The sequence below is a fragment of the Pezoporus occidentalis genome, unplaced genomic scaffold (assembly GCF_034315485.1).
Source record: "Pezoporus occidentalis ecotype Australia unplaced genomic scaffold, CSIRO_AGI_Poc_V1 ctg192, whole genome shotgun sequence".
NCBI classification, from domain to species: domain Eukaryota; kingdom Metazoa; phylum Chordata; class Aves; order Psittaciformes; family Psittacidae; genus Pezoporus; species Pezoporus occidentalis.
The window spans coordinates 1309110-1336329 of NW_026913771.1; the positions used below are offsets into that span (position 1 = coordinate 1309110).

The window sequence follows — 27220 nt, forward strand, 5'->3', positions numbered from 1 at the left end:
ATTTTACAGATCAAGAGATAAAACAATACTAAAATCAAAAGCTTCTGCAGAAAATGAAAGAAACCAATGTGTTGTAAAGTTAAAGCTAAAGGACTTGACAAATGTTAGGTGGTATTTATCAGTAATCAGTAAGATTTACCTTCACTTTTCACTGGCATCTGATAAACTGCCAAAGTTTCTTTCAGATGACTAAGGCTTGCAGCATCTGAGATGATCAACATCGTATTATCACCTTCTGAACTGGCATCTAATTCACACATACAATTATTAATGGACTCTTTACTTCTTGTACTAGTATTTCTGAAGAGTTTCCAGATTATTTTCAGTTCAATATTACTGCAGCAAGCTTTTCTCAAAATTCCTATAATTTAAAAAGTGGGGTGTAAGACATATATACACATGCTTTTGAATACAGTACTGTTAGAATGTACTGCAAACTTTCCACCTTTACAAGATGGTAATTTAGGCCCTGATCCAATACCCACTGAAGTCAGTGAAAAGACTTCTATGGAAGTAAATGGACTTTGGAAATGGACTTTTAACATATCCAAAAATTTGTTTTTCAGCAGATAATTTTCCCCTTGTTATTACACCCAAATTGACCAGAGAGCTTGCATCCACTTTGAATAGTCATTTATTTTTCATTTTCTTCAAACTGTGGCAGATGTTTTAACTTTCCTCAATCAACTGACATGTGAAATTCAGTTTAAACACCATAAAAATTCCCATTGACAGTGGATACCCTGGTAACTGTAGGCATTAAAGAGTGCTTTAATTTAATTTCATAGTGCTTCCATTTTGCAGATTACATCCCAAATTGCAAAGATATGATGATACTTCTAGATCAATGTTAAGGAAATGAATTAAAGTCAACTGGTAAGATTATAAAAGTCTTAAAGGAGATACATTATGGTTGCTATGTGAAAACAGAGAGGCAACAAGTGGCCTCCATCACCTGGGCCTTCCTTTACCCCTATGGCAACAAGGACTCTGCTAGCTGGTATGTAACTCTAACAGCTCCAGAAGCAATATGGGTATCTCCCATACTCCCTTGGGCTCAGGTCTGGTTTGTGAAAGAGAAGACTTGTCCTTTCTTTTTCTCCGATTTCATCTGATCCAGTTAATTTCTGGTCTAGCTTTGACCTGATGTCCAGCTCAGCTACATCACACAATGGGGTCGTGAGCCACTACCACCTGGTTCCAGCCTACCAAGCCTGGCCTCCCTCACTTTATGCATGAAGAGGATGACTTGAGAAGGTTATTTGGGACATTTTTTTTTTCCTTTTTTGCCTACTGTCATTTCTTTCCTACCAGTTCCATGCTTGTTTTATCACTTTATGAGCTTTTGGGGCAGTAAAAGGGACCTAAGAACGGACAGGGGACCTTCAAGGGTCTCATAACATAGGGGCTGCCATAAACAAGACTGCACAAGAACACAGGCCTCTGCTCTGTGTTTAACACACACTTCTCTTCATCTCAACCTCCATATCATTTATAACACCACCTAAAAATTCTGGCTTTCTTTCAAGGTCTTGAGATGTACTTGCAAGGCACTCAAAAGCAGATATCCTACCTTAAGATCTGTAAAACCTAGCACCACTTAAATCCCCACTAAATTCTCCTGGAGAACAATGGGTTATGTGTTAAGTGCATTGAGCATCTATATCTAATTGTTTTTGCATGTAATTGATGAGAGCATTTTGCTATTAGGATCTTACATCCCATGGCACAGTAGCCTGAAGATAGAGTGCATTTTTAAAAGTAGCAGAATTGTTACTATCATTGTGAGCTTTTAGACCTTCCTAAATTAGAGTGACTTACAAAACCATAGAGACAACTTCCAAGAACATCTAACCCTCACTTTGTAAAATGGGTTACAGAAGACTAAAACCCAAACTAAATTAATACAAGGTAAGTTACATTTCGAAGAACAACAGTGTGAACAGAGTGTTTTTCAGCAAAACTTTTGATAGTTTCATTAAGACATGTATTAGATTCACAGAGCTACAGTGCCAAGATATAACCAAACTTCTCACAGCAACCCGTAGCAAATTAACACCTAATCCTTAGAAGGAACATTTCCCAATGAATGGGCCACTATGTTACAAATAATTTCTTTCAGCCTTCCATAATGCCAGGAGCAGTTGCCTTCAGTTAACTCTTTAATACCAGTCAGACTTCCATTGTACTTTAAGATAGGTCACAATATCAGGACACTGAATCAAGCAACAGAAATATGCCATAAGGGTAACTTATTTTCACTGAAATAAGTAACAGTAACTTATTTCCACTGAAATGTCAAGGAAAAGGAGTTGTGATATTGTGACTAGTCCCTCTTTTTCCCCCGCAAAGATCTTCTGCAAGTCTCCAAGGCATTTCTAATACCTCATTGATCCAGTTCCCATATCCACTGGAGAAATTCAACAATTATTCTAAAATTTCCTTCCAGTATCAAAAGTGCAAAAGTAAAAAGACGGATTAAAAACCCTATCATTCCCACCCTGAAACAAATGACCAGTTAGAGAGATCTTACCCTCTGCTTTTGGCAGTATTTCAGCTCCGCAGACAATACAATAAAGTCCTTTCTTGCAAGGCTGGTGAGGTGTTTCTTTCTAACAAGACAATATACAAATTTATGCAAATACTAGTTTGCATAGAGTAACTATGCAGATTGAAGCACTTCAACATAAACACAAAGAAATGTATCAAAACTGCCTCAAAGAAATATACTACTTGAAATACCCCAATAAATCTATTTGAATCAATATTTATAATTTATATTAGCAAATAATTAAAATACCCACCATGCTAAAAACACTTAACCTAACAACTAGAAATACTTTTGTATAAAATATGAGCCATTTTATAGTCTATAAAGCTCCAGGCTATCAAAGATTTAGTTTGGAATTTTGCAAAGGAGGCTAAGGTGATAGGTGCCCAACCCTCCTGGAGTTGCAGTGTGATTATGTCCTTACACTTTGCAAATCCTGCCCTATAAGTTACATACTAACCAGAAATCAGAAGCACTGCTTATATTGAAAGGGGAATCACATCTGTGATGAGTTAGGAGCTGGACTCTGCAGGCAATCCATATCTGCGTTTTCTACCTGTGTTAACAGGACTTGAAAACACTCAGCCTTTTTGTTTCCCATGAGAAACAAAGGTATCTATTGAGGATGTAAATCATAAAGATCTAGAGCAAACCACACAGACCATGAATAAACTATTTCATCTGTATTATTTCACTTAAAAGATTACATAATAAATTATTCTTATTTCCCTTGCACCTTAACATTCAACAGCAGCCACTTAAAATGGTACTGTATTCTATCCGCATGGTACCTTTCTTTCACAGGTGTAGCAACTGTGCCTAACTGCAGCTTTTCTCCGTCTGCGTTGCCTCTGAACTTTCAATCCTTTAATAAATCCAAGATTTTATGATTATTTTAGACAGAGGAGATCACACATAGGTACAATATCAAAGTATGACAGGAACTGTCAAGAATTTAGCTTTTATAGATTTGGGAATTCCAAACAAATTGTTCTAGGAAAGTTGGTACACTGACTTCCCCTCTATTTGCAGGCTGGCAGTCTAATTCGATACTGGGAATCACCATAAAAATATTAACTATAGAAATAAAGGACATTCTTACCACCAACATATTAAATACCATAGTTAGACATAAAGACAAACTAAAACTGAATATACACAGCCTTTACACCAAAAGAAACTGTCCACCCCTCATCACCCCAATACCCAGCAGTAAGACAAAGACTATTATCCATCAGTTGTCTGAAGCAAGACTGGTATGGTCAGGATTTGAGTTTAGTGAACTTCTGGAAAATCTTGTATCTCGTAAAATACTAGAAAAATCTAGTTATCTAGTAGGCCAAATACTGTTAGGTCAATACATGCTTTAAAAAATAATGGTAAAGGAATAATTTTATATAACATGCAGATAAATAAATGCAAAGTATTTGACTTGAAGAAGGCCATGTCTTAAAGGATTTCTAATCAAAGTAAGATGCAACATAAGATCAAGAAAGAAACAATCTGCTCCAGATAAGGAAAGGAAGATGGATTTTCTTTTTTTTAATGTTACAGATGTAAAGACAGACAAATCTTCTGAAGGATAAGTAAGAGGCAGTGGTCTATGAGATGAGCAGACAAGCCACAAAGCTTAAGTGATTTCTACTATCTATTTAGATATACATAAACATAAAAAGTGGTTTGGAATAGAAGACTTGTTTTAAGAAAACCAAGCTATTAGAGACTCAGGAGGATCAAGCTGATCAGCAAAGCCACCTGCCACAGGCTGCCTCAGCATTTGCTGTGGGATATGAGACAATTTCAGTCCAGAGCCAGTTACAAACAGAACTGTGTCCACCCTACTGAGTCTTGATATTTAATCGATTACTTAGATCTAAATTAAGTATTTTTATCTTTAGATGTGTCATATGTTTAAAGTGCTCTCAACATTAGGGCTCGCTTCTGCTCTATCAACTAGTTCTAAACCATCAGCATCCAATGATTACATGAATACCAGGAAACCTAAATCAAGGGAATATGGTCCTTATGTGGATTCAATCTAATAAAAAGCTTAACCCAATGCCTTATACTAAGTATTGCAAGATAATGCTTGTTAAAGAAATTCAACAGTATTCCTGTTGTTCTTGCAGAGTGTCTAATTTTATAAAGATGCACTTATTATGTAAAGAAAGGACACTATTTAAATCCTATTGAAAGGAACACATGCACAGCTGTGGCTCAGAACATTATTTAGATGAACTACTGAAAATGACCAGTTAACAATTGGTCAGAATACATGAATACCTATGAACCAAACTTAAGACTGTGAAAATCCAATACAGGATGGAAATGAACAACCCTTTATTGAAAAATCAGGTGTAGTGTGTTTTATTACAGCAAAATTGTGGCTAGTTTGATTGCAATAAATGAAAGAAATATGTAAAATACTTAAAATAAAAAAAATAAACTGAGGAATATTTAAAGACCTTTATGTACACATTTACATTGGTATATATTGCATATCTGTAGGACATACAAATAAGTACACGTTCTGATTCAAATACATAATTTGACCAAAAGAAATTAGATCTCCTAAGAGCAAATTCTGAAAGAAACCTAAACTTTTGAAACAAAACAAAGACCTCTAAAGGAGCCTCTCCCCATCATCAGATTGGAATGTTCAGATACTGCTGCTACTACTACACAGCTTCTCAGACATTTTGGCAAAAGAAAATTGAGGGAAACACAGCACCGAAGACTACATCTATTTCAATATTTAGGCTCAGTCTATCATATTACTTGATCAGCAAAGACCTTGTTCTTCTTATTGAAGAAGGAAAAAAGCCCTAACAAATGCAGAAACCCATAATTTGATTATATGGGTGCTTTTGGAGAAACCCTAATTGTTTGATTGTATTTAATGGGGGATTAATTAAACCTGTAATAGACAAACCTCTTTAGCCTATAATTACAAGTCAAATGCTACTTGGGCTTCTATTTCGAATTTCTACACACGATACCCTTTTGCCACACATTTAGGATGGAGTATCTTAATTATATTTATAGAGATCTGCGTTTTGCATAACTTTCACAGTGAAAAAGGAAAATGTATAATCAAAAACTGAGTCTGAGAATAGCACATATGAAAGGAGCACTAGAAACCCATCACAGCTCTATAGTGAGGCCACATTGTAAAGGCTGCTCACTGTTTCCTACAGCAGCTGTCACTATGTGCTGGGACTGCTCAGTGGAAAAGATGACACACCTTTATTTCGTGATCTGGAAAGACTGATTTTCTGCTTTTTGGCGTCCATCTCTTGAGGTGCTATCTGCTTTGCTTCTATCTCACTACTCATCTCTACATTATTAACTGCACTATTCTCGTTCTCCTCATTTTGCATTATTCCATGTAAACTTGTGCTTCTGCCAGCATTATCATCAACCATTTTTTTAGTCACACTTAGTGTTTCTAAGGTGTTGATTGCAAAAAGATCATCAGTGACTGCAGAGCTGCCACATTCAATCTGATTCTCACTTGTATTACAGGTTGGAACCAGTGGTCTGATATTCTGTTCCTCAGATTCTACCTCATCATCATCATAAAGTTCTGGTGTGAAATAGATGCTGTCATCCTCATCTTCAGCTTCTGCAGCTACGTTTAACACTGAAAGTTCAGATTTCTCTTCTGCTGAAGGAAGCTCACTGCAGGGCCCAACTTGAAGCTGTAGCTCATCAGGATGCTCTTCAGCAAGTGGAGGCTCAGCATTTTTAATTGAAAAATCAGTTGTTTCCAAACATGATTCTGATACAGTTGGTTCACGTTCTGAAACTAAGGAGGACTGGCACTGATTTACACCGTCAATAACTTCACTAGCCCTTCCCACATTTTTGTGTTTGCTAGTAGCTGTGAACACACAATTCTTAGCTACAGGCAAAGGTGTTGAAGTCAGTGGTTTAAAGCAGCAATGTTCTTTCATAATATCAGCATTAGTCCAACCCTTTTCTTCTCTCTCAGTTTTATTTGCTGGCATTTGGGGTGTGCAGTCCATATGTTTTGCTCTTGGTGTTACATGGTGAGAATGACTCTCAATGTCAATTTTCTGGCCACCTGTGAAAATCACAAAACATTAATTAATTGTATATGCCTTCCCCTGCTGATTTACAGCATATTTAGCACATTGAAATTGCCACTGTTTACAGTTTATAAATACTCATTAAGATCCAATACAAACAAAAGCCCAGATTGTTACAACTATCTCTGCACATGAATTACCATGACTAAATCAATAGATTAACTGGAGTATGTAAAGCTAGAATAAAGTATGATTGGATTTTAAATTTGTAATTTTTCTTTTATTATGGTGCTCTTCTGTTATTTAACAGAATTTATGTTATTCTTTCTTGCCTGGAATGAGTCATAAGCTTTCCTAAAATTTAGGAATGAACAGATACTTACTTGTAAAGCTGGTACCAGAAGAGATTATATGAAAGGTGCCTCACAGCAATGTCTAAACAACTGATGTAGATTGAACCAAGGCACTCACCTTACAATAATGCTAATCTCTGTGGTTTAAATATATTTTAGTTTTAAATAGATTTGAAATTATCTTAATAGTTTTCAATGGGAAAAGAAACTTAAGTGAAAACATTTTTGAGCGTACTATAAATCTATCAAACATTATCAACTGTTTTAAGACAACCAGATGGAATGACAATTAATTTCAGCCTGTTGAGCACAGCTAATATACATTTGTGAATACTTATCATTTTGCACCGTAACATTCTGTAATTTCAAAAAACATTAGTTTCTTCCAAAATTAAAACGATGTAACTTCACATTTCAAACAGTGAATGAGCTTTTTTCCATAGGAAATGAACACACTTTGTTTCAATGTTGCCACGCTGTTACTTGGCTGATCCCATGCTGTAGGACTAAGTGAGCTGATGGTTGTAGCAAAATTAATTTCTGAAACCAAGTTTTGCTCCTCGCTTTTTGCAGGAACACTTGGTGACAGATGAAGAGTCACCTCCTGCTGAGAGGACTGAGACAGGTCTTTTGAATTTGAAGGTACACAGAGAGATTCACCGCTGCACGCTGGTGAACCATCAGTGCTTTTCTGATTCCTTACAGCAAATGCACGCAAGGATTCAAGTGCACTACTAAAATTTTCATGGTGCTGGATTTGTTGACGAATCCATTTAGATAATCCTAAGAAAATAAAAAAATAAATGGTTACTACAAAACTACATCACCTGAACCAGGTATTTCATCTCAGTACCCTAACATTGCAAATACTTCTTACATATGTATAGACACATTCATAGATTTCACTAAGTTGCTCATGGTTGGACAAAGCCTTGGGTGGCATGGTTTAGCGTGAGGTGTCCCTGCCCATGGCAGGGGGGTTGGAACTGGATGATCTTAAGGTCCTTTCCAACCCTAACTATTCTATGATTGTATAATGTATGTCTTCCTTTCCAGGGCTGGGAATTTGATTTAATCAATGGCAGTATTTTGATGGGTAATACTAATAATATAATTCCTTTTTATTAAAAAAACTTTACCTTTTTCACCAATACTTTAAGTTCAAACTGCTGCATTGCAAAAACTTCATTATATTCTGTTTTGCCTGGATGTTAATTTTGTTTGCTATCATGCATTATTAAAAAGCAACTTACATAGAGCACAGCTATTTATTATCATCCTGATGGGGTCTGACAAAAATTAGAATACAATGGAGCATTTACACCTTCATTACAGGTGAAAGAACAGTAACTTGGGCATTTGGAAAGAATCACACTGCTGATACATAATACAATATATTCTTACATAACAAAAAAATCTCAAATACCAGATGTCTCAAATATAACTGTTTAGGTGGTGCTGGCACACACAAGAGTGAAGTAAAAAGAAACTTCCATGATTTTATTAAGAGTTTTTAAACCCATTTAAATATTCTTTTAATAGCAATTACCTCACACAACAAAAAACAAATCCAAGAGAGAACTTGATGCTTCTGTGAAGTTTTACTTCTTACAAAAAGTACTAAAGCACTAACCTTACCGAGGCTTGAACATCTAGATTATTTGTATTACGAGTTCTGTACTTGGCAATGTATTTTTAGACGTCAGAAAAGCAGTTTGACTTGTACTACAGCAGCTGAGCTCCACCTGCTGACTAGACTGCAACATTATCTGTTTACATCATCTTTCTGCCTATCTCTTCAAAAAAGGGCAAGAAGGTACATAATGCATCCTTATGCAATTCTTTGTATTATTATTTCTTTATTCAGGCAGTGTGCATGACCTGTTTTATTTTATCTGCCTTTATTTCTAGCCAATATAAAACTACAAACAGAAAATGTTTTTTCTGCATTGAGCATTTGGCAGTTCCAAATGGCACAACCTTTATCTATTCTTACCGAAAAAGCCAGAATGCCAAATTCAGACTGCTAACCCTGATCATGAAAGCTCCCTATAGGCAGAAATATAGACATATATACCCAGAAATATATATCCAGCTCCACTGGATACTGATCCAATGTCCAAATAAAAATGTAGTAACTATTTTTTTAATACATACATATACATACATGCACACATATGTATACCTACATTATATATATTTAGTATGCAAAGACTGAGACTCCTTAAGTGTTTTTATAGGTCCCATTTTAAGAATGAATTCTTAAATCCTTTATATCATCATCTTTATATCCAAAAGGGGAAAGAAATTAGATCAACTGAATGTTGCTATCAACATGCTTCAGTGGGTTTAATGAACTAGCAAACACCAAGATACAGGTTTAGAGTTTTCAGTTTCAACTGCACAATTTTGTATTCAATGGACCTATTTCTTTTTGACTCCTCCTCACCTGTATTTCTATAACCATATTTCTGTAATCTGGATTTTTCACTATTTGTTAATACTAGGAACTTTCCTACAAAGATGTTTACAGCTTACCAGTTATGTATTTATTAGGGTTATTCCGGAAGCGGTCATCAACTAAAACAAGAGCACCCCAGTCATTCCTATGTCTTATACATCTAGAAGTGAGCAACAAAAAAAGAATGTATATATAATTACAGCACATTTGTTAAAAGCTGGAGGGACTGCAGTGAGTCAGCTACAATATACAAAAATATACTGGAAGTGCTTTCCTGCTGTCTTGCACCAAAATTGTTACAGAAGTCACAGAAGCTTAGTTTTCCTTCAGCTCCTCAATTTACTATACGAAAACAGGTACATTAGAAAAAGAAAATACCCCCCAGCAAATACTCAGCTGGTAATCAAACCACATCTTTTGTTTTCCACTCTTAGCTGGGTTGCAAAAATAATGAAGGTAGAACTTATAAAAGTATGAAAGAAAATAGACTGATGTAACTGCAAGCAGTTTTTTAAGTAACTATGCATTTTTTTGTTTCTAAACCACATTATTCCTAATTCTCTTTAGGAATAAAATGAATAATGCTACAGATCAAAGCTGTGAGCGATACTGTTGAGTTCATAATTCACTTGTTAGAGGCCTACAGAACTACTCCAGCAGTCATTTCACACACACTGATACTCTTTTTAACATTATTTGGATTTCTACACTGCCTGCCAAAAAAAAAATAAAATTATTAAAGAACAGTGATAACAAATGAAATATGGAAAAGAATCTGTCAGTAACAGTTCAGTTTTTTTATCTCCATTGTATAAGAAGAGGACAAACGTGAAGATGATGTTCACAAATGTAGATAAACCCAGGAGTATCAGAGTTAGGTCTTAAAATAGGAGCGACAAGGCTAGCTCTCCAAAGAAGTATTATGTATTTATATTTGAAAAGCTACCAAAGCATCTTTAAGAAACAGATTTCTTCCAACTTCTTTTTTTTTTCATTGCTTTAATATATGGTCTTTTAATGCATAGTTTAAATGAATTATGCCCACTGGAGATATATCCCACACTTTTGGAAAAAGTCGAACTGCAAGGAATTCATAGCATGATTGTCACCTGGCCATACACACCATCTGTTCTATTCCCAGAGGCTGCTATTTCATTTCATGGACTGGTGTTACTTCATATCATGTACCAGCACTAAATTAAGAGAAAAGTGACAGACTGAAGACTATCATGGTTTTGCTCACTTCTCTCCAGGCAGGCATCTTTACAGTAAGAAGCTTCCCCATCTACTGATTAACTCCATCTCAGCTTAGTAAATTGTTCCAGTTTTATGAAAATGGTTATCATACACTGTCATCCTTTGCCATACCTCAGTTTAGAAAGAGCTTAGTATAAGAGTATTATACACAGTTTATATATTTATGTCAGAATGGAAGTCTATTTAAGTTTAGCCTAGCATGATTTAATTCAAATGATAAATTATACAATAAGCAATTTTTACTAAACTAGATTTAAGTTAAAACTTATTTCACAGTGACAAAACTTCAGCTTCTTGCTATTAGCATTCCACAACATCATTAGATTTTTGTTAACAAATTTTAACTAATGCTCTTACTCTCCAAAGAGGAATCTAAGAAATCAGACCTGTAACAGAAAGAAATTACAGTGAGATTTTACTAGTGTAGAATATTGTCTCTCAATTCTTTTTCTAAGCCTTCACTTACGTCGTTATGTTTGAATAACATCTAATTCAAATCACAAGAGTCTTCCAGCTGATGCTTCTCTTTATACATAAATCTGTGTCTGTACCTATATATATCTCTGACAGAAGCATGGCATCTATGCCAGTATGGATGACAAACAGCTATGGGTATCCATGTATATGTTAAATTTTGTTGAAGGATGAATTAATTCTCTCCTGTTAATAAGACTGGGGGTAGGTGGGGGGAGACGTTTTCATTTGAGAAAGCAAGCTATACTTCTTCTAAACCAGGAAAGAGATCAGTGAGCATGATAATTGAATTGACCTTTAGCAAGGGTCTGAGAAAACCCCCACTACTTCTCCCTTTCAAAAATACTTGTAGGCTAAACATCAAACAAGTGCTCTGAGCCCACCAGGAGTGTGAACAATCAGTATATTTAAAAATACCTAAGAACTTTAATTTAGTTTATAAGCTCAAGAACTATTTATCTCTACAAATGCTTTCATTTCTGTATATCTGGATTACAATAAAATCTGTAACCAAAAGATGGTGGATTCTGGATGTAAAACAAAACAAAAACTCTGGATTATAACAATGTTAAAATTCACAATGACCTGAAAACCAGACAATTGCCAGTATAGAACAGCTGAAGACTTGATTTTCACAACATGAATATTTTGGCCCAATCTGTCCTGTTCGTGTTAACAGCGAGGAATTAATCCCTAAAGGTGCTGTAATTAAAAATATATATATTTGTAGAAAAAAATTTTTATGTTCAGCTTATCTCACCTTCCCAGGGCTTGGTTCAGAGCCCTATAAGCTTGAATTTCATACCACTGACTCCCTGGTAAAAGGCCTCTTGTATTTTTGTGCTGGTCATTGTATTTCCTCTTTAATTCAACCTAAGAAAGAAATAATGAAATATCATTTTTAACAATGATGTTGAAAAGGAAATATTCTGAAAGGGGGAAAGAAGCAAACATGCATTAAATAAGTGAGTATGTAAAGAGTGCTTCAGTGTTCAACTTTGTATCTTGCATAAAATTACGGGGTTTACCCTCCTAAAGTTATTTTTAACACGTGATCTATTCCAGTAATTTATATGGAATAACACAACAACCGCACACTTATCCAAATCTCTGCTAGCAAGAGGAGGATAAGCTTTCACACAGGCAGAAAACCCAGATACTAGACCACAGTCGCATTTGCTTATCTGGAAGCAAATTATATAATGGAGATCTTTATCCTTTATCACAAACTCTGACTCCTAATCTATTGATGGTACCAGACCATACTTTCCTCAAGTGAGGGTTAAGCAAATATAACCCCTTCTTCTACAAAAGCTAAGAGAGTACTTCAGAGACAGAGTGGCCTCGCCAAAACACCAGACATCAGCAACACCACCTCTAATTCCTAGCTTAGCATCACCTTCTGCACTTTGGAAACAAACATTTCCCTGGCTAATTGTGAAGCGAAGGCAGCAGCTAAGGTTTGCAGGCCCATGGGCCAGCATATGGCAGAACAGAGCACACTCCTCCTGTTCTGAGAATGCTCTCCTACCTGCTTCAAAAGCAGATCTGGTATCAACTGCAAAAGAAATCCCCAGCCTCCCCTTTCTAATCATATGGAGAACTACACATACAATGCCTGATCTGCATCTGAACAAGAATTTGTATTGGGACATTATACACAGTTCCAACATGTATCAGAATGACTTATTTCTGGGAGGGGGGAAATGAATTTTATTATTATTTTTAAATAAACAAACATAAAACTATGCCAAAAAGGATTTTTCCTTTGCTCTTTTGTACAGTATTAACCTTTCTAAAATGACAAGTGAAAGGACACGCTTCAGGAGAGAAAACAGCAGACTTCTAACCTCTTCTGACAGGTAACTTTCAAGTTGTGTTTGGATAAGAAATTTTATTTTATGTACTTATGCCCTTTAAATTGCCTGTCAAATTTCTAAATTCAATCTTTACAGCCAGAAAGTAAATTCAGTTTGATTTCACAGATTTAATATTTGTTCCAGTCACTCAGAATTTATTGACTGGCAAGTGAGGTTTCCTTTGCAGTTTTCAAGACGGAAGATGATTTCTTTCAAACATTTTATGAACATTAAAATCATTCCTTAAAAAGGAACTTAAGCACATCTGTGCATTTCTACAAATGGAAAGCCTATCTGGAGAAACAAAAAGGTACTCGGCACCATCTGAAAGGAGGTATGATGTCGGAAATTTCCTTGAAGCCTTTAAAACATAACCAATGACAATAGACACCTGTACATTCTTTGCATTTGTCTTCTAGTCCTGGTCAATTTTCTAACAACTTCCTCTTCTGAAGATTTTCTGTTAGCTTTGGCCAATTGTAACAAATGCAGCATTACCACAGTTTCTTAGCTTCCTAGCAAGCGCTTCCAAACAGAATTCCTACTCATCTGTCTTACACAGATAAAACTGACATTTTTCATTACGTGCATAAAACCACTGAAGTAACAGAAGCTGGCAAACCAGTAGTATCACCTGCTCTATCCTGCATTACCCTGTTAAAATGTAATGTGAATAAAACACATTAGTTTTACATTCTTTTCATACATGGTAACTTAAACAGGTACTGCTTGTATTGCACATCAGCAACAATATTTCATTTCTCAAATCATACAGAAATCCACACTCTAATTGTGTAACGTGCCATTAAACCCTGTCTTTTCTACCTTAATTACAAAAGGGTTAACAGAAAATAAACATTCTGTTTTCTCACTTAAATGATCATGTCTCAGCATGAGATGACAAGTTACATTGCTGAGAGTTCAGTTTTCATTGTAAGTCTTCTAAAAGTAAAAGGCCAGGGCATGTCATTTTAATGCAATCAGAATCTATTTCATTGTATAACTCTTACATTATCAAGCATCAAATCAACGCCCAATTCAAAATGACATGTTGCATATGTGAAAAAGCCAGTCTCTCCTGCTAGCAAATATCCTAAATGTGCAGTAAACCACGGGCTAGAAGGGATTAGTTAAAATGTCAAAAGACAGCCTTTTACTTTTACCTGTTCATCCTTAAAAATATACTCTTAGCTATCAGGCATGCTTTACAGACAAATAGCTTCAGCAAGCAGCAGCAGAAGGCCTGTGGCAAGCTCTGCCATCTTGTAGCTGTCAGACAGATTAGTCTTTGATCTATCTGGGAGGTCATGGTCACATTCACATTAACTGAAGTCTAACAACATTATACCTGCTAACCACTCGTTCTTTTAATGCCTAATTAGTTCGACATCTTTCACTATGGAATATTAAGGGAGAAAAAGCATTAAAAAATAAATGCCATGAACAAATTTTTTTTTAATTAGTTGGGAAAATATTTTGAGGCAGTTTCTGCTACAACAGAAGAATTTTCAAGCGTGGCTTTCAATCGAAATCAGCAAACAAGTTTTTCTTCAATGAGAACATTAAAACTTTGTATAATGAATGTTGTTTAAGCGCTTGATAAACCACAAAAGAAGTTAACCTGTGGTAACATTGCTTCACATGAAGAAGCTCAGAGTTATTCAGGATTCAAGCAATATATAAGTATATAAAAGTGGTTTTATACTGTGGTGACCATGGACTATATCAGTTGCCTTATGGCACAAAGCTCAGACAAGTGTTCAAAAACTAGAACCAAGACCCAAAATAGCCCCCATGTTCACATGCAGAAGCCTGTAGCATGCTTTTTTAGCTACACGCCAGGCTGAGCCACATTCCTTCAAAATTAACAAAAACAGGTCTGTATTTAACAGCAAGGATACAAATATCCATCTATTATGAACTATTTGTTTCTGCAGAAAAAAATAAATCAATGGCTAGAACAAGTAAAATTAAAGCACCATTTTCTCCTTTAAACTGGGCTCTTCACATTCTGTAAATATAAAGGTTCTCCTTGCTCTGCAGTCATAACTGAAACTGAGATAACAAAGTATGAAACTATTTCAATGCATATTAGATATCTTCAGCTAAAGGTCTGCCTGCATCCTACATGCTAATTTAACTGTTAAGAAGTTTCAAGGAGAAAGCATTCAACCTACAAAGAAACAAAATTACTTTGCTACACAATTAATTCTTTTTTAAGTCAATTTACTTCAATAAACACAGCAGATGGTCCAAACACTCATCTAGAATCATTTTATCTCAGCCAAAGAACAGGAGGCTGGATCTCAAGAGATAATAGGGAAAGCCTAGCAGGACTAGGGAACATGAATTTGGGGCATTTACCATTTGTAATCAGGATACTGTAAGCCAATTTATCAGTGCCAGTATCACAATATGTATTTTCTTACTTGGTGTGATTTAAAACAGCAAAACTAAACTGTGTCTGGTTTTACTGCATCTGGCAAAGTTTGGAGAGTTTTCTTTGGATTCGTTACTTTACTCAACCAAACGTAGTGCTATACTTTGCTTTCTAAAAGTAAACAAAAAAATCCTAAGATGTTCCTAGCAGTTAACAAGCCAGGAATGTTCCCTGACAAGACATCACTTCACAAACATCCTTGACCGTCTCCTGTTTTCCCCAGTAGATTAAAAATGACTCCCGGTTTGTAAGTGTGGGGGCCTACACACCAGATTACCCAGAAATCTACAGACAAGACAGAAATTCATGAATACAATGGCACTGTTGTGAGCACTGGGACAGAGCACTCATCTAAGCCTGCATTCCTCTTCACATCAGCACTTAGCAGTGCTGTGACAGCTCAGGTTAAAGAAAGAGGCAACTGCTAAAAGGAAAAAGCAAATAAACTTGGAACTGTGCCAGTGCACGAACACATGTGTAGGTAGGTACATGTACACACACGGGTGTAAACTCATGCCTTTCACTCCCCAACACTCTCCTCCACCTGTCCTCCAAGGAAATACAAGTCAGAAAATGGATATAAATGTGTTCTGGCATTCCACTGACTTGTTTCTCTGGTTTTATGAGGAAAATAGTAATGAAAATAAAGGACATTGCTCATATCAACCAAAAAAAACTTTCAACGTTTAGATTTAAAATCTACTAATTCCCCACCTCCTGAAAAACAAACAAGCAAAAATTACCACATGGTCATTCCCTGCTTCCATCCCCCCATAAGACATTAAAATGGTTTTTAAGCAAATTTACCGTCCTAAAAATCTCCTGTGTCCAGTTAGAGTCTCTCTTCCACCTGAAATAGCAATAATTAGAATACTCCAAGAACATACCTGCCACCTACTTTCCTCCTGATGAATGCCAAGTAATCGTAAAAGTTTGTAAGTGCAGGAAAGTAAGACATGAAACCTAATTTCTTTTCTCTTACATCTGAAAATCCTTAAATAGAAGTAGCATTAAATAGTGTAGTGTTTAACTTTTCCTCCCTCACTTCAAAAGCAGTAACAACGTCTGTGAGATTTAAGACTAAATAATGCACGTGTGAAGACCTAGCTGAGTCATAAGCTATGCTTCGAATATGCTCATTCCTCAGTAGACCTACTAAAAGCAGTATTGTCTCGATTTATTAGCCCACAGGAAAAAGATATTACAGCAAGAGGTTATCTTTAAATGCTCCACGCATTCCAAGTGCAGTGTTAACACATACAAAATAGAATGAAATAAGCAAATGCTTATGACCTATAATTTAGCAAACCAGATTCTGTATATGACAATAATTTATTACGGTCATTCTAACCATCTCCTGTGCCTAAAGATGGCCACGAGGCACAAATATAATGTTATCTTCTGCTTTCATACACCAATACTGCATTTCTTTAAAAAACAATGAAACCCCCAAACCGTGAGCACAGCAATACCATATATACAGTGAATAAGAATATTATCAGGTAGAGACATGATCAATACTTTGCACTGCTCAGATATCTTCAAGATGCTCTGTTACTCAGCTCCACCCTGAGAGACTCCTGAGCAGATGAAGCACTGCAAGGCCAAACCCTGCACCCACCACCCTCTACTCCAGCAGCTGCCCTGGCAGAGGCCAGTGACTCCAATCAGTAACTCCTGCATCAGAGCCACATAAGCTTAACAGTAGTTCAGGTGACCTTTTCTGCCTGAAGATTTCTATGCACCCTTAAAAATTTGCCTTCCTCGAATAATACTGAATAAGGCAAGGAAACAACATCTCTTCAGATCTAGATTTCTGACTAGCTGCGTCTTGCAGGCTGTTGCAACTAAACAGTACACCTGAAAAGGTACTGGGCATTCGTCAGATTTAAACAGCACATCTTCTGGGGCAGAACAACAGCACCACCACCTCATGCAAGGCTGTTTTTCTGTTATTTTTGAACTCAAGAGGTATTTTACAACTAAATGCTTCCCCAGTATTCTCACTCTTAATCCCAGTGTTAGAGAGATGGGAAGCTTATGTAATGTTGTAACCGCTGAACACTTTTAGTATTGTCAACTACACCATGTGGCATCTCAGAGATCTGGAAGTTCTACGGTTTGACAAATCTTGTAGCACATTCACCCCAGGCCCATCTACTCATCTCAGCCTTGTAGGCTTTGAGGGACTGTGAACAAGTGACTTGATTAAAATCTAATGCAACCAAAACTCTCCTCTGAAGAGAAAATTCAATCCATTTCCAGTGAAGCAGAAGTGAAAAAAATCAAACAGCTTCCCCTGAGGTCCAACGCTGCTGCATACGCTCAGTGCTGCTGTGTCTGAGGTGAAGTGGTAAGTGTCAGTCATCCTTACAAATCCCCAAGGTGATAGCTTCACTTTTAAAGCTTTCAACATACTTTGACAGTAAAGTAAAAACTTAAAGGTCAACACTACCTGCTAAGGACAAGATAAACACAAGAAAATCACTTTGAAAAATTTTATGGATCAGAAAAGTAAACTATTAAATGTAAAGGAAAAGTTTTGATTTGCTGTATTATTTATCCAAAGGCTTAACTTCTGGATATATTTAGGGATGAATTCTGTGATCTGTGCCAACATATTGACATTAGCCTTGCACCAGTAGAAGAGAAATGCCATCCACTAGTCTCACATGTTAAGTTAAACTTCAATGCTACCTTTCTTAGCTACAGGAATGCTGTATGCCACAGGATTTTACAGCTACTCCCACAAATCAAGCCTCTCCCATCAACATTTTTTGTTAATTAACACAATTTCTGTTGGATGTGGATGACTTTGACTTTCTACAACTATTCTCATTTCTCAAAAAACTGGGAAGTAAAAGGCTTTTGCAATCTCTTACTGCTTCAAACTGGTAGAAGAAATTGCCACACCGTGATGTATTTACTGCATTGCTTGTTTTTTCTCTAACACAAATAGTTACACCTCCTGGTAGTTATGCCTCTTCTCCTTTGGGGAGAAGAAACTAAAAATCAAGGGATGGAGATCTGCATATCCAGCCAATCATGTGGTTATGATACAATTCTGTACACTGCATTACCCCTTAGTAAACAGCAATCACAGCAGATTCCAATAACTTACAGTGTACTGCTGCAAGACCAGAACAAGGCTGGATGCACAGTCTACAAGTATGCTTTTGTTCAGAATTTAGAAGTATATTGCCCCAGTAACTGCTATTGAACATCAAGCAGCTTGCTGCACAACATTGTACATTTCAGTGATGTAAGCTTAGTTCTTCTTTATATCCTTGATTGATTCAAAAAGCTATTTTGCAATTAGAATAAATCTAAAACTTGAATCTGAAGTGGGACATAGAAGAAGGACAAGTGTGTGCATGTATGCATTTATATATACAAATACACAGACACATTGCACTTTTACGCTATTCAGTATTTCCTGCTCAGAGCACATTTAATAAATAATACACCATGATGCTTGCCTTCCCTGTGAAAATTCCATAATCTGCTCCCCATGTTGTATTTGTAATTTTTCTGACAGTAATAGAATGAAGAAGAAAGTCAAAGTGGCTGAGGTTTAGGCAGCCATGACATAGACAATCAATCAAACAATCGATCACTACTTACAAACATTTCAATCATACAGAAGATGATAGCACACGCTGTGCCTTGAGGCTTTTACATCAAATGTCAGGTTTCACTGGAAAGTTGGGGGAAAGGTGCTCAGAACCATTCGGCCTGCTGCAAACAATCACATCACTAAGAGAACAGTCTCGCATCTCTCCAAAAATTTCTTAACTTCATGGGGAACTTTCAAATTCTACTACACACAACAACGACCTTCCCATGAAATGGGATTGTCTGGACCAATCCTCCCATATCTTAAAACAATCCTTTATTTTGGAAAAGAAGTGACAATATTTTTGAAGTGATGCAAAGCTGTGATGAAATTCCTCCTGTGGGTGGTGCGTTTCTCAACTAAGGTTAAGCATTTAAAACAACAATCATTTTCTTAGAAGTTTCTCTACTCCTAGAATATAGAATGCAAGAAACTAAGTACTTCAGCAACCACTTCTCTAGCACAAGATTCTTTCTTCTTCTAATGGAGAAAAACCATATAGGTTTAAAAATTGCCACTAGAACTAGAAATTAAGTTACATTTTTTGAAAAATGCCATTATTCTGAAATGATACAACAAATACCTCAGTTTGTGGAGCCCTCAAGAAAGGAGAAACTTCAGCTAGATAGCTGCAAACTCTCTGTATCATTAGGTTACCCATAACTCAGAACACTGTAATTGAAATGATGTGTTCCATCATGCTTCAGAAATTATGTTACTGGAAACAATAAAGAAAGTATTTGCCATTGTAGATCATATTCACCCTATAGCAGCCATGGGAAACATTTCTCGTTAGTGGCAAACTCAGCTACAGTCCTTGAGTAATGCCACTGCACAGTAATCCTGGCCTTATCAAGTTTATTTTCCTTGCACATCTACTGATGTAAAAGAGTTTGACTGTTTTCCTCTATACTTTGGTAAAGTTCTCGGAGCTGTTACATGATTAAGTACACTTACTGTACTACGATCAAAAGCATCTGGAAAGGTGGAAGTGAAGAAATGCTCTCTGGGAAAGTTAGCTTAATGCTTGCACTTCAGAGTCACCCATTATCAACATTTCATAGCGAGTTTCTTTATTTTCAGGTCCCCAAGGTGAGAACAGTAAATTATGACTTGAACTAAACAAGTCACACTTGGCTCCAAAATCAGATTTTCCTACCTCTACTTTCAGGTCCCAGAGGTGGGCAGAGGAAATCCTGGTCACAGCCAAAGAAGTCATTTTTGGCTCTGAAATAAATTTTCCTGCTTTCCTAGAGCCAAACCCCACCATTGAGAGTACCATAGCTTTAAGCAATACTTCAACATTTCTTTTATATATTTTGCTTTAGCAACCTAATTCTTTAGCAATAAGAAGCCGTTTTCAGTTACGCAGAATTAGGGGTTTGGCCTCTCTTTCTTAAATAAGTATTGCTTATTATCGAGTACACTTCTGAACCTTAATAATTTCCGTCTCCCCAACACTGATAAACTGTTTTAAACTCTTCTTTTTGGGAAAATGAGTGAACACAAGATACTACGCACCTAAAATTTTTAAGTGAAACTAACTGATAGTCTTTAAAGGTTCTACAGAAAATAATACAAGTTGTAAAAGCATACAGTTACTAAAGGAGAGTAAATTCTTGCCATTTAATACCAGAAGTTGTGGCATATATTTAGCACAAACATATGGCGAAAATAAAATCGGATACTATACATCACACTTGAGAATGAGTTTCTACCCAAGTAAAGACTGATGTTGGGATCCAAAATGCTACAGTTCAAAATATATAACAGTAGTTAATGAGTAGTATGTTAGCATCAGATAACATGTATATGGGATTACACATCTTTTCTTGTCACATTATTTATATTTTCTAATACTACAGTTCACTGGTATTCAATCACGTTACAAATCATAAAACATATTTAGAAAGCATGTTGATCACAGACAAGTAACAGTAGTGGAGATGAGCCAACATCAAACTGCCAACATGAAATACTGGTCTCCAAAGGCATGATTCTACAAACCCTTATGACTGTGCAGTCCTAGAAGTATTAAGGGGATTATTCACACAAGTAAAAGCTATGTGCAGGAGTAAGGGGTTATGGAATTGAGTCTTAAGAGGACTTCTACTAACCCAAAAAGCAGACTTGCAAGTGTGTTTTCATGTAGAAGCGAAGCACTTTTAGTGATTTAAACCAATCCCAGAAGTATCTCATTCATGGATATCCAAGGGAATTGTTAATCACTTGCATTTCCTGTTTTTAAAGGGATGTCATTATTAATCATCTTTTCAGTTTCTTCGTTTGGTGTATCTGTTAAGCCCCTGTTGCTATGTAAAAACTACAGCTGTACCTGTGCTCATAATTTTATGTCTATATAGGTCTAACTTGACTTGCACCACTGTGTTTTGAATTTTCTTCCATCCACTCAAAGACAAGTTCTTCCCAAAGCTTCAGGGCTGGAAGTTTTAAATTACCAGGTATAAATCAATTTTCTGTTAGCCTAAAAAACCTAAAGGAACACCAACTGTATCAGAAAAGCAAACGTCCTAACTATCCTACAAACTTCAACTGTTTCATTTGGGAACTTAACACATCCTAAAAAAACACCCAACCAGCCAGACAAAAGATGAACTCTACATGTCTTCTAATTTTTAAAAATCTGGATTCTTCTAACCTCAGGAGAAAAAGAGAATTTCAATAGAAAAAAAATTGTTAATAAGGAGAAACATTTAAAGTAGAATCAGCCACCCTAAAAAAGCATTTGGAATAATTACAATAAAACGTAGAGGAATAAAACTTTGTTTTCCTTTCTGATGTTCAGGTAAGGTCTGTTGGCTTAGGGGGACTGACGTAATAAACAATTTGCTTTTGTTAATACAGACGATTAAATACAGTATCAAGTTGGTTTTACATATAGTTAATGATTTTTGTAACATGCAGTGCTTAGTTTTCTGTACCCTTTTATAAGACATCTCTTTCATTCCATTCTGAGAAGCAATACTATTGGATCTGCTGTCCCAGAAATAAAGAAAAAGAATACTTTCAGGTGAAAACTGGTGTTGTGTCTCTTTTTCCCCTCCCCTCTTTTTAATTTTACATGTCAATCTTCAATATCAACAGCCAGTTTTCCTTAAAAATGCAATTGGAAATCCTTTTATGAGCTGACATGCTGCTGAAAAAGACGGTTAATCTTCCAAATTGCTTTTGTATTTATGCTTATATTTCTACAAAGCTATTCATTATTCTTCAGTGAAGAGAGTGACTATCCTTCACCATGCAATTGAGCTCAACTGGTAAAAGAAATGTAAGCTAACCAGAACTTTTTGGGGTATCTACTACGCCTAAAGGCTTGGTCAAAACAGAACATCATTCAGTTTAAAGGGAAGTACTGCCCAGCTGGGTATCACTTGGGAGCCAAGATCTTGAGCAAAAGGCACATTTACAATAAGACAAATTTCCTCTAGCATTATTCTAGGAGCACTGCCATGCACCAGAGAGCTCCTCAAATCTGATGCTAAGAGACTGGTGCATGCCCTTCTCTCATCCAGAATTGATCACTGCAGTGCTTTGTGCATTACCATATCTAAATATATACACTCAAACCTTTAGCTGCTTGCAATTTGGCAGCTAGTGTTTTTATCCCTACTTAAAAATTTAGAGGTTTTCTTCAGTCTAATTAAAAAAAAAAAAAAAGTTTAGCACAACACTGATTTTTTGGAATTTAGTTATCAGTAATGGGATGTTCTGCCTGTGATTCTGTTACGTTACATATTCGGTTGAACTCAGGGCAAACCCAAATATACTGTTTTCATCTTAAGAAACATAATTCACCCTTGACACATTCTTTCCAATTTATTTTTGTATCATTTAGAACACAAAAGTACTGACTTTCTGAAAATCATGTGGAGTAAATTGTAAGAGTTCCAGCCATACTACAGACCATTTTCAAAATACCATTTCAGCATACACTTCTAAGCCAAAGCATCTCCAACTCTGGAAATAGTGCTAAGTATTCTTTCAATGTAAATGCTTTTATACTGAAGTACAGCATATTACATTTTAGTAAGGCAAAACATGTTGTGGCTGAATGAGTACTTCAAGAAGGTTATGCAAACATTGAAAGAACATTGCGCTAGGCAGCCACCACTAATATAACCTTCCTAGTCCTTATAGGATGTGGTTTTTTTCCAGCAAGGCTGTAATTAGGCACACACTGTAGACAACAAAGAAGCCTTTGGCTGTTCACTGTAGTTCAGAATACATCTCTAAAGCAAAAGCTGAGTCTGTATGGGCTTTCAAGTGCGAACCTATGACTTTGTTGTTTGATTTGGCACTACTAATAACCAGAATCCAGCTGTTCCGGTATTTATTTATTCTGTGATACTTCACTTTGTTTCTTACTTCACAAAGTAGTCCCCAAAAGTTCTAAAAGATATGTAAAAGATAAAGCAGTGACAGTAGCTATTATCACTGGAAGAAGTGTGCCAGCAACTGGGTGACTATCTAAGTGACATGCACAGACCACTGAAAACTGAGCAGTCTTACAAACGAGTCAATAATAAATATTCTTTCCCAGTAAGTAGAAAGAAACTCTGAAAAAACACTTTTCCATGTTCATTAGCTTTCTTTTCCTTTATGAATGCTTGGCTTCAATGACGAAGTGCCTATTCTAATGGAACATCATCTACCCATGAGACAAGACCTGCTGAAGTCAAAGAGAAGGAAGCGTTGATGTGGGTAATTACACAGCAGTCCAAGCAACAGGATCCACTTGCTGAAAACTAGAAATAGTCTCCAATTTCTTTAATTGGATGCACTTCAAAATGCTGGTTTTAGAAGTTTTTGCCTAAAGTGAATTATGAAAATACTAATGCCTTCAGTATCCAGGAGGAGGTTGTGTTATGTCATAATTTCGTACCTCAAAATTGCAAGCTAATAAAGTAGCATTACTTTGGAAAAGGTTTACAGTTCCACTGGCTGTTTTAGTGGGAAATATTGTTCACATAGTTACAGTACAGAAGGCAACAGGGATTAGAAAGGTGATGTATTGCAATCAATAATGATGTGTGTGAAACATTGCTTCACTGTTATTATTTCACACTAGAATTACTTTTATCTTTCCACCTATATTCTGAAATAATCTTTTGATCAATCCGAATGCTTTATTTAAACTAGCATTTTCCTAGAGTTTAACCCAGAGCTTCACAACTGAATGACCAAGGAAGGGACTTCATTTCTATGCAAATGGCACAAGTTTCAGTGCACGAAAACAGCTGAGGGAATCTGGACCGCTGCTTGACAGAGTATGAAGTTAATGAGCATTTTAACAATGCAATAGCTTTCACCAGCAATGTCAAACAAAAACTTATAATACAGATGTATCATGATATACATTTATTTAGAATGACATAAATGAGTCCTCAAGACATGCTATGCTGTTCCTCCTCTTACCTGTGTAGAAGGAAACTCAAAGAATTCAAAAGGGATTGGGAGGAATACAAGGGTACACATTTAGAAAAAGTATTTTGTGCATATTTGGTGTTTCAAACATGACATAAAAATAAAGCACAACTCTCAATTGGTATCCTACCTGGAGGTCTTTCACATTTGGAAACGGAATACCTATGGTTATAACCGCACGGGCATTCTCATCACAGAAATCCAAGCCTTCACTAACTTTTCCTCTGCAAACAGCTATAAGGAGTGCTCCATCTTGAAGAAGCCAGAGAGGAATATAATCATTACCAGTGATAAACTGAGTATCAGAAGAAAGTTTCAGTAACATCTTTCAAGAGACCAACATCTTTAAAGAGCTAAACAGAGCATAATACACCATGTACCAGTCCAGAAAAGGTAAGTGGATATAAAAATACAGACTTCTTTGTCAAAGGGATGAGATTAACTCCACTTTGATCAGTAATATTGTGTATGATACTGAGTATCAACTAGCTAAGTAATAGAGTAATAACCATAATAGAGTAGTACTTAATTATGCAAGAACCGTATGCATCTACAACAAGCTTCTAAATTGTAAACCTTGAAGTTTGCACTCCCAAAATCACACTATTTGTCTTTTTGCCATACTTGATCTTCTATACTGGTATTTAAGTCTTTTGAGAAGAAATCCTATACTGGCTGCACTCTAAGATGGCAATTGACAGTTATGCTACAAACAGTAAATTTGACTCTCAGAGAAGCTGCTCTAACACCCTGTGGGATACACAACTGCACATCCTTACACACCTCAGTGCCTTTTGGATATCATGATTAGGATTAAGCATCATCCTGTACTTCCCTACATCCTCATGCAACAATATAAGTAGCAGTTAATCTGCCTCATTTACCACAATAATTTATTAAAATGAGATTAATTTAACTGTTCATTCATACCTTATGCTGTTAAGCACTTTAAGAATCCCTTTTGCTTTAAACTTGAAGATTCTGTATCAACTATTTTGTATGTCTGAAGAACGTACCTCTTTCTCCTTTACATTTTATTGCTTCATAGTATATTTTAAGCAGTTCATCAAAGTCACTCTTTGCCCCTCCTTGAGGCTCTGCAATGACTGTTTTCACCAGCTCCAGCTTTTCCCATAAGCCAGTATGCATCCAGCGATCTTTTAATTTGTCCAACAGCTGAAAACAAACAGAAAAATCCAGAAGAGCTGTAATGAAAGGTCAGTGACTTGAACTGTTCAAATAAAGCACCCAAAGATACTTATTTCAGTGAAATTACCCAGGTTTGTATTAATGAAGTTTCCCTACCATACAATGCTCCACAGCTATGCAATGCTTTGTAAACACAACGGCCACTAATTTGCTAATTAGAAAAGCTGAAGTGTTTTGAGTTATAAAAGCCAAACTCCAAATCTATGAGAGTGGTCACTAAAGAGCATCGTCTGGTACTCCACAAAGCAAGAGGAATGTCATCCAAAGAAAAAATAGGAATTATCTGGTTTTCTGATTACTCAGGAAATAAGACTGAAAACAAATTCTAAGTTAATCATAAACAAGCCTTTATATCTTATATTTCCACAATACTTTAATATTTTTTTAAATTACATAGGTAACTGGGGTAGAAGGTATTTATGCAGGACTTAGCAACAGCCTCCTCTGCTTCTTGAAGGGCCTTCAGCTTTGTTACACCTACCAGATTCTGAACTGTGCACATTTTACACCAAATCTGTACATGTTCAAATCTGGAAGCAAATAAGCTAGTTCCACATTTATTGTGAGCGTATTGCATTGCAAAAAGCAAAGTCTAAAATCACCCTGGAAATTGAGTGCACAGAGGTAAATACTTTATTTCACTCCATTTATTATTCAGTGATCACTAGTGTGATACTAAGTATTGTGCAGTAGAGTTACCCAGCTTCATATGTACAAAGATTTTAAATTCACAGATTTTGTAATAAGGGTTATGCTCTTCATTTGTCTGTGCTTCCCTCAACTTCACACACTGAAGACTTCCTCAGTATTTTGCTTCAGGCTATACAAAACTGCTCTATCTGGAACCTGCACTTGCCCCAGTTGATTCCTCAGAAAGCCTCAGCATGCCTTAACTCCAACCCCGCTTGCCTTGCTGATGTACTCCAGCCAAGATCTCAGCACCTTGAATGGTTGGGTTGTTACAAAATTAATCTGTCCCATGTCCAAATATCCAGTTTAAGTGTTATTGGGAAGCAGAACTAATGGTAACTGTCACATTTGAGTTTAAAGGGAGAACACCTGCAAATTCATATGAGACTCTTTACAAGAACCCGTGCATTATTTCATGTTCTCAGCATTAAAGATCTGAACTTATAACATTAAGTATTTGGATTAGTTCCTTCTGAGCTACATGTGGTTCAGAGGGGACAAATACTGTATTATTCTTGAATTTTCACCAGCTTTGTTCAAACCTCTGTTCAGAGAATTACACATGCGTACTACTGATGTGACACCATTATCAAGCAAGCCCTGAGAGCCTAAGTGATGAATAGTAGGAACAGTTTCCTACACACATAGATGTTACTTTAAAATAAATCATCTCTTCTTAATGTGTCTGTCCTACTTCTTGTCCCGTTTGCTACCAGCTCTGTCATTTCCTGGCAGCATCCTGTCTGTAATTTTTTATCTAAAAGGTCGTAATACTATGACGAGCAATGAATGTCCATCTTGCCATCCACAGCC

General features: G+C 36.2%; 1 protein-coding gene across 2 annotated transcripts in view; it reads right to left on the reverse strand.

Annotated features, from left to right (window-relative positions):
* Positions 1 to 27220, reverse strand: part of BRIP1 (BRCA1 interacting helicase 1) — a 114610-nt gene that overhangs the window by 49652 nt on the left and 37738 nt on the right. The window contains exons 15-23 of one of the 2 annotated variants that reach the window (XM_062617151.1): positions 25525 to 25684; positions 24639 to 24760; positions 11909 to 12021; positions 9495 to 9577; positions 7413 to 7739; positions 5796 to 6638; positions 3343 to 3416; positions 2534 to 2612; positions 140 to 361 (exon numbers count right to left, since the gene is read on the reverse strand). In XM_062617151.1, coding sequence (XP_062473135.1) covers positions 140 to 361; positions 2534 to 2612; positions 3343 to 3416; positions 5796 to 6638; positions 7413 to 7739; positions 9495 to 9577; positions 11909 to 12021; positions 24639 to 24760; positions 25525 to 25684 — 2023 coding nt within the window. Of the gene's footprint in view, positions 1 to 139; positions 362 to 2533; positions 2613 to 3342; positions 3417 to 5002; positions 6639 to 7412; positions 7740 to 9494; positions 9578 to 11908; positions 12022 to 24638; positions 24761 to 25524; positions 25685 to 27220 lie in introns of those variants that run through there. The other variant, XM_062617152.1, reaches the window with a different exon arrangement.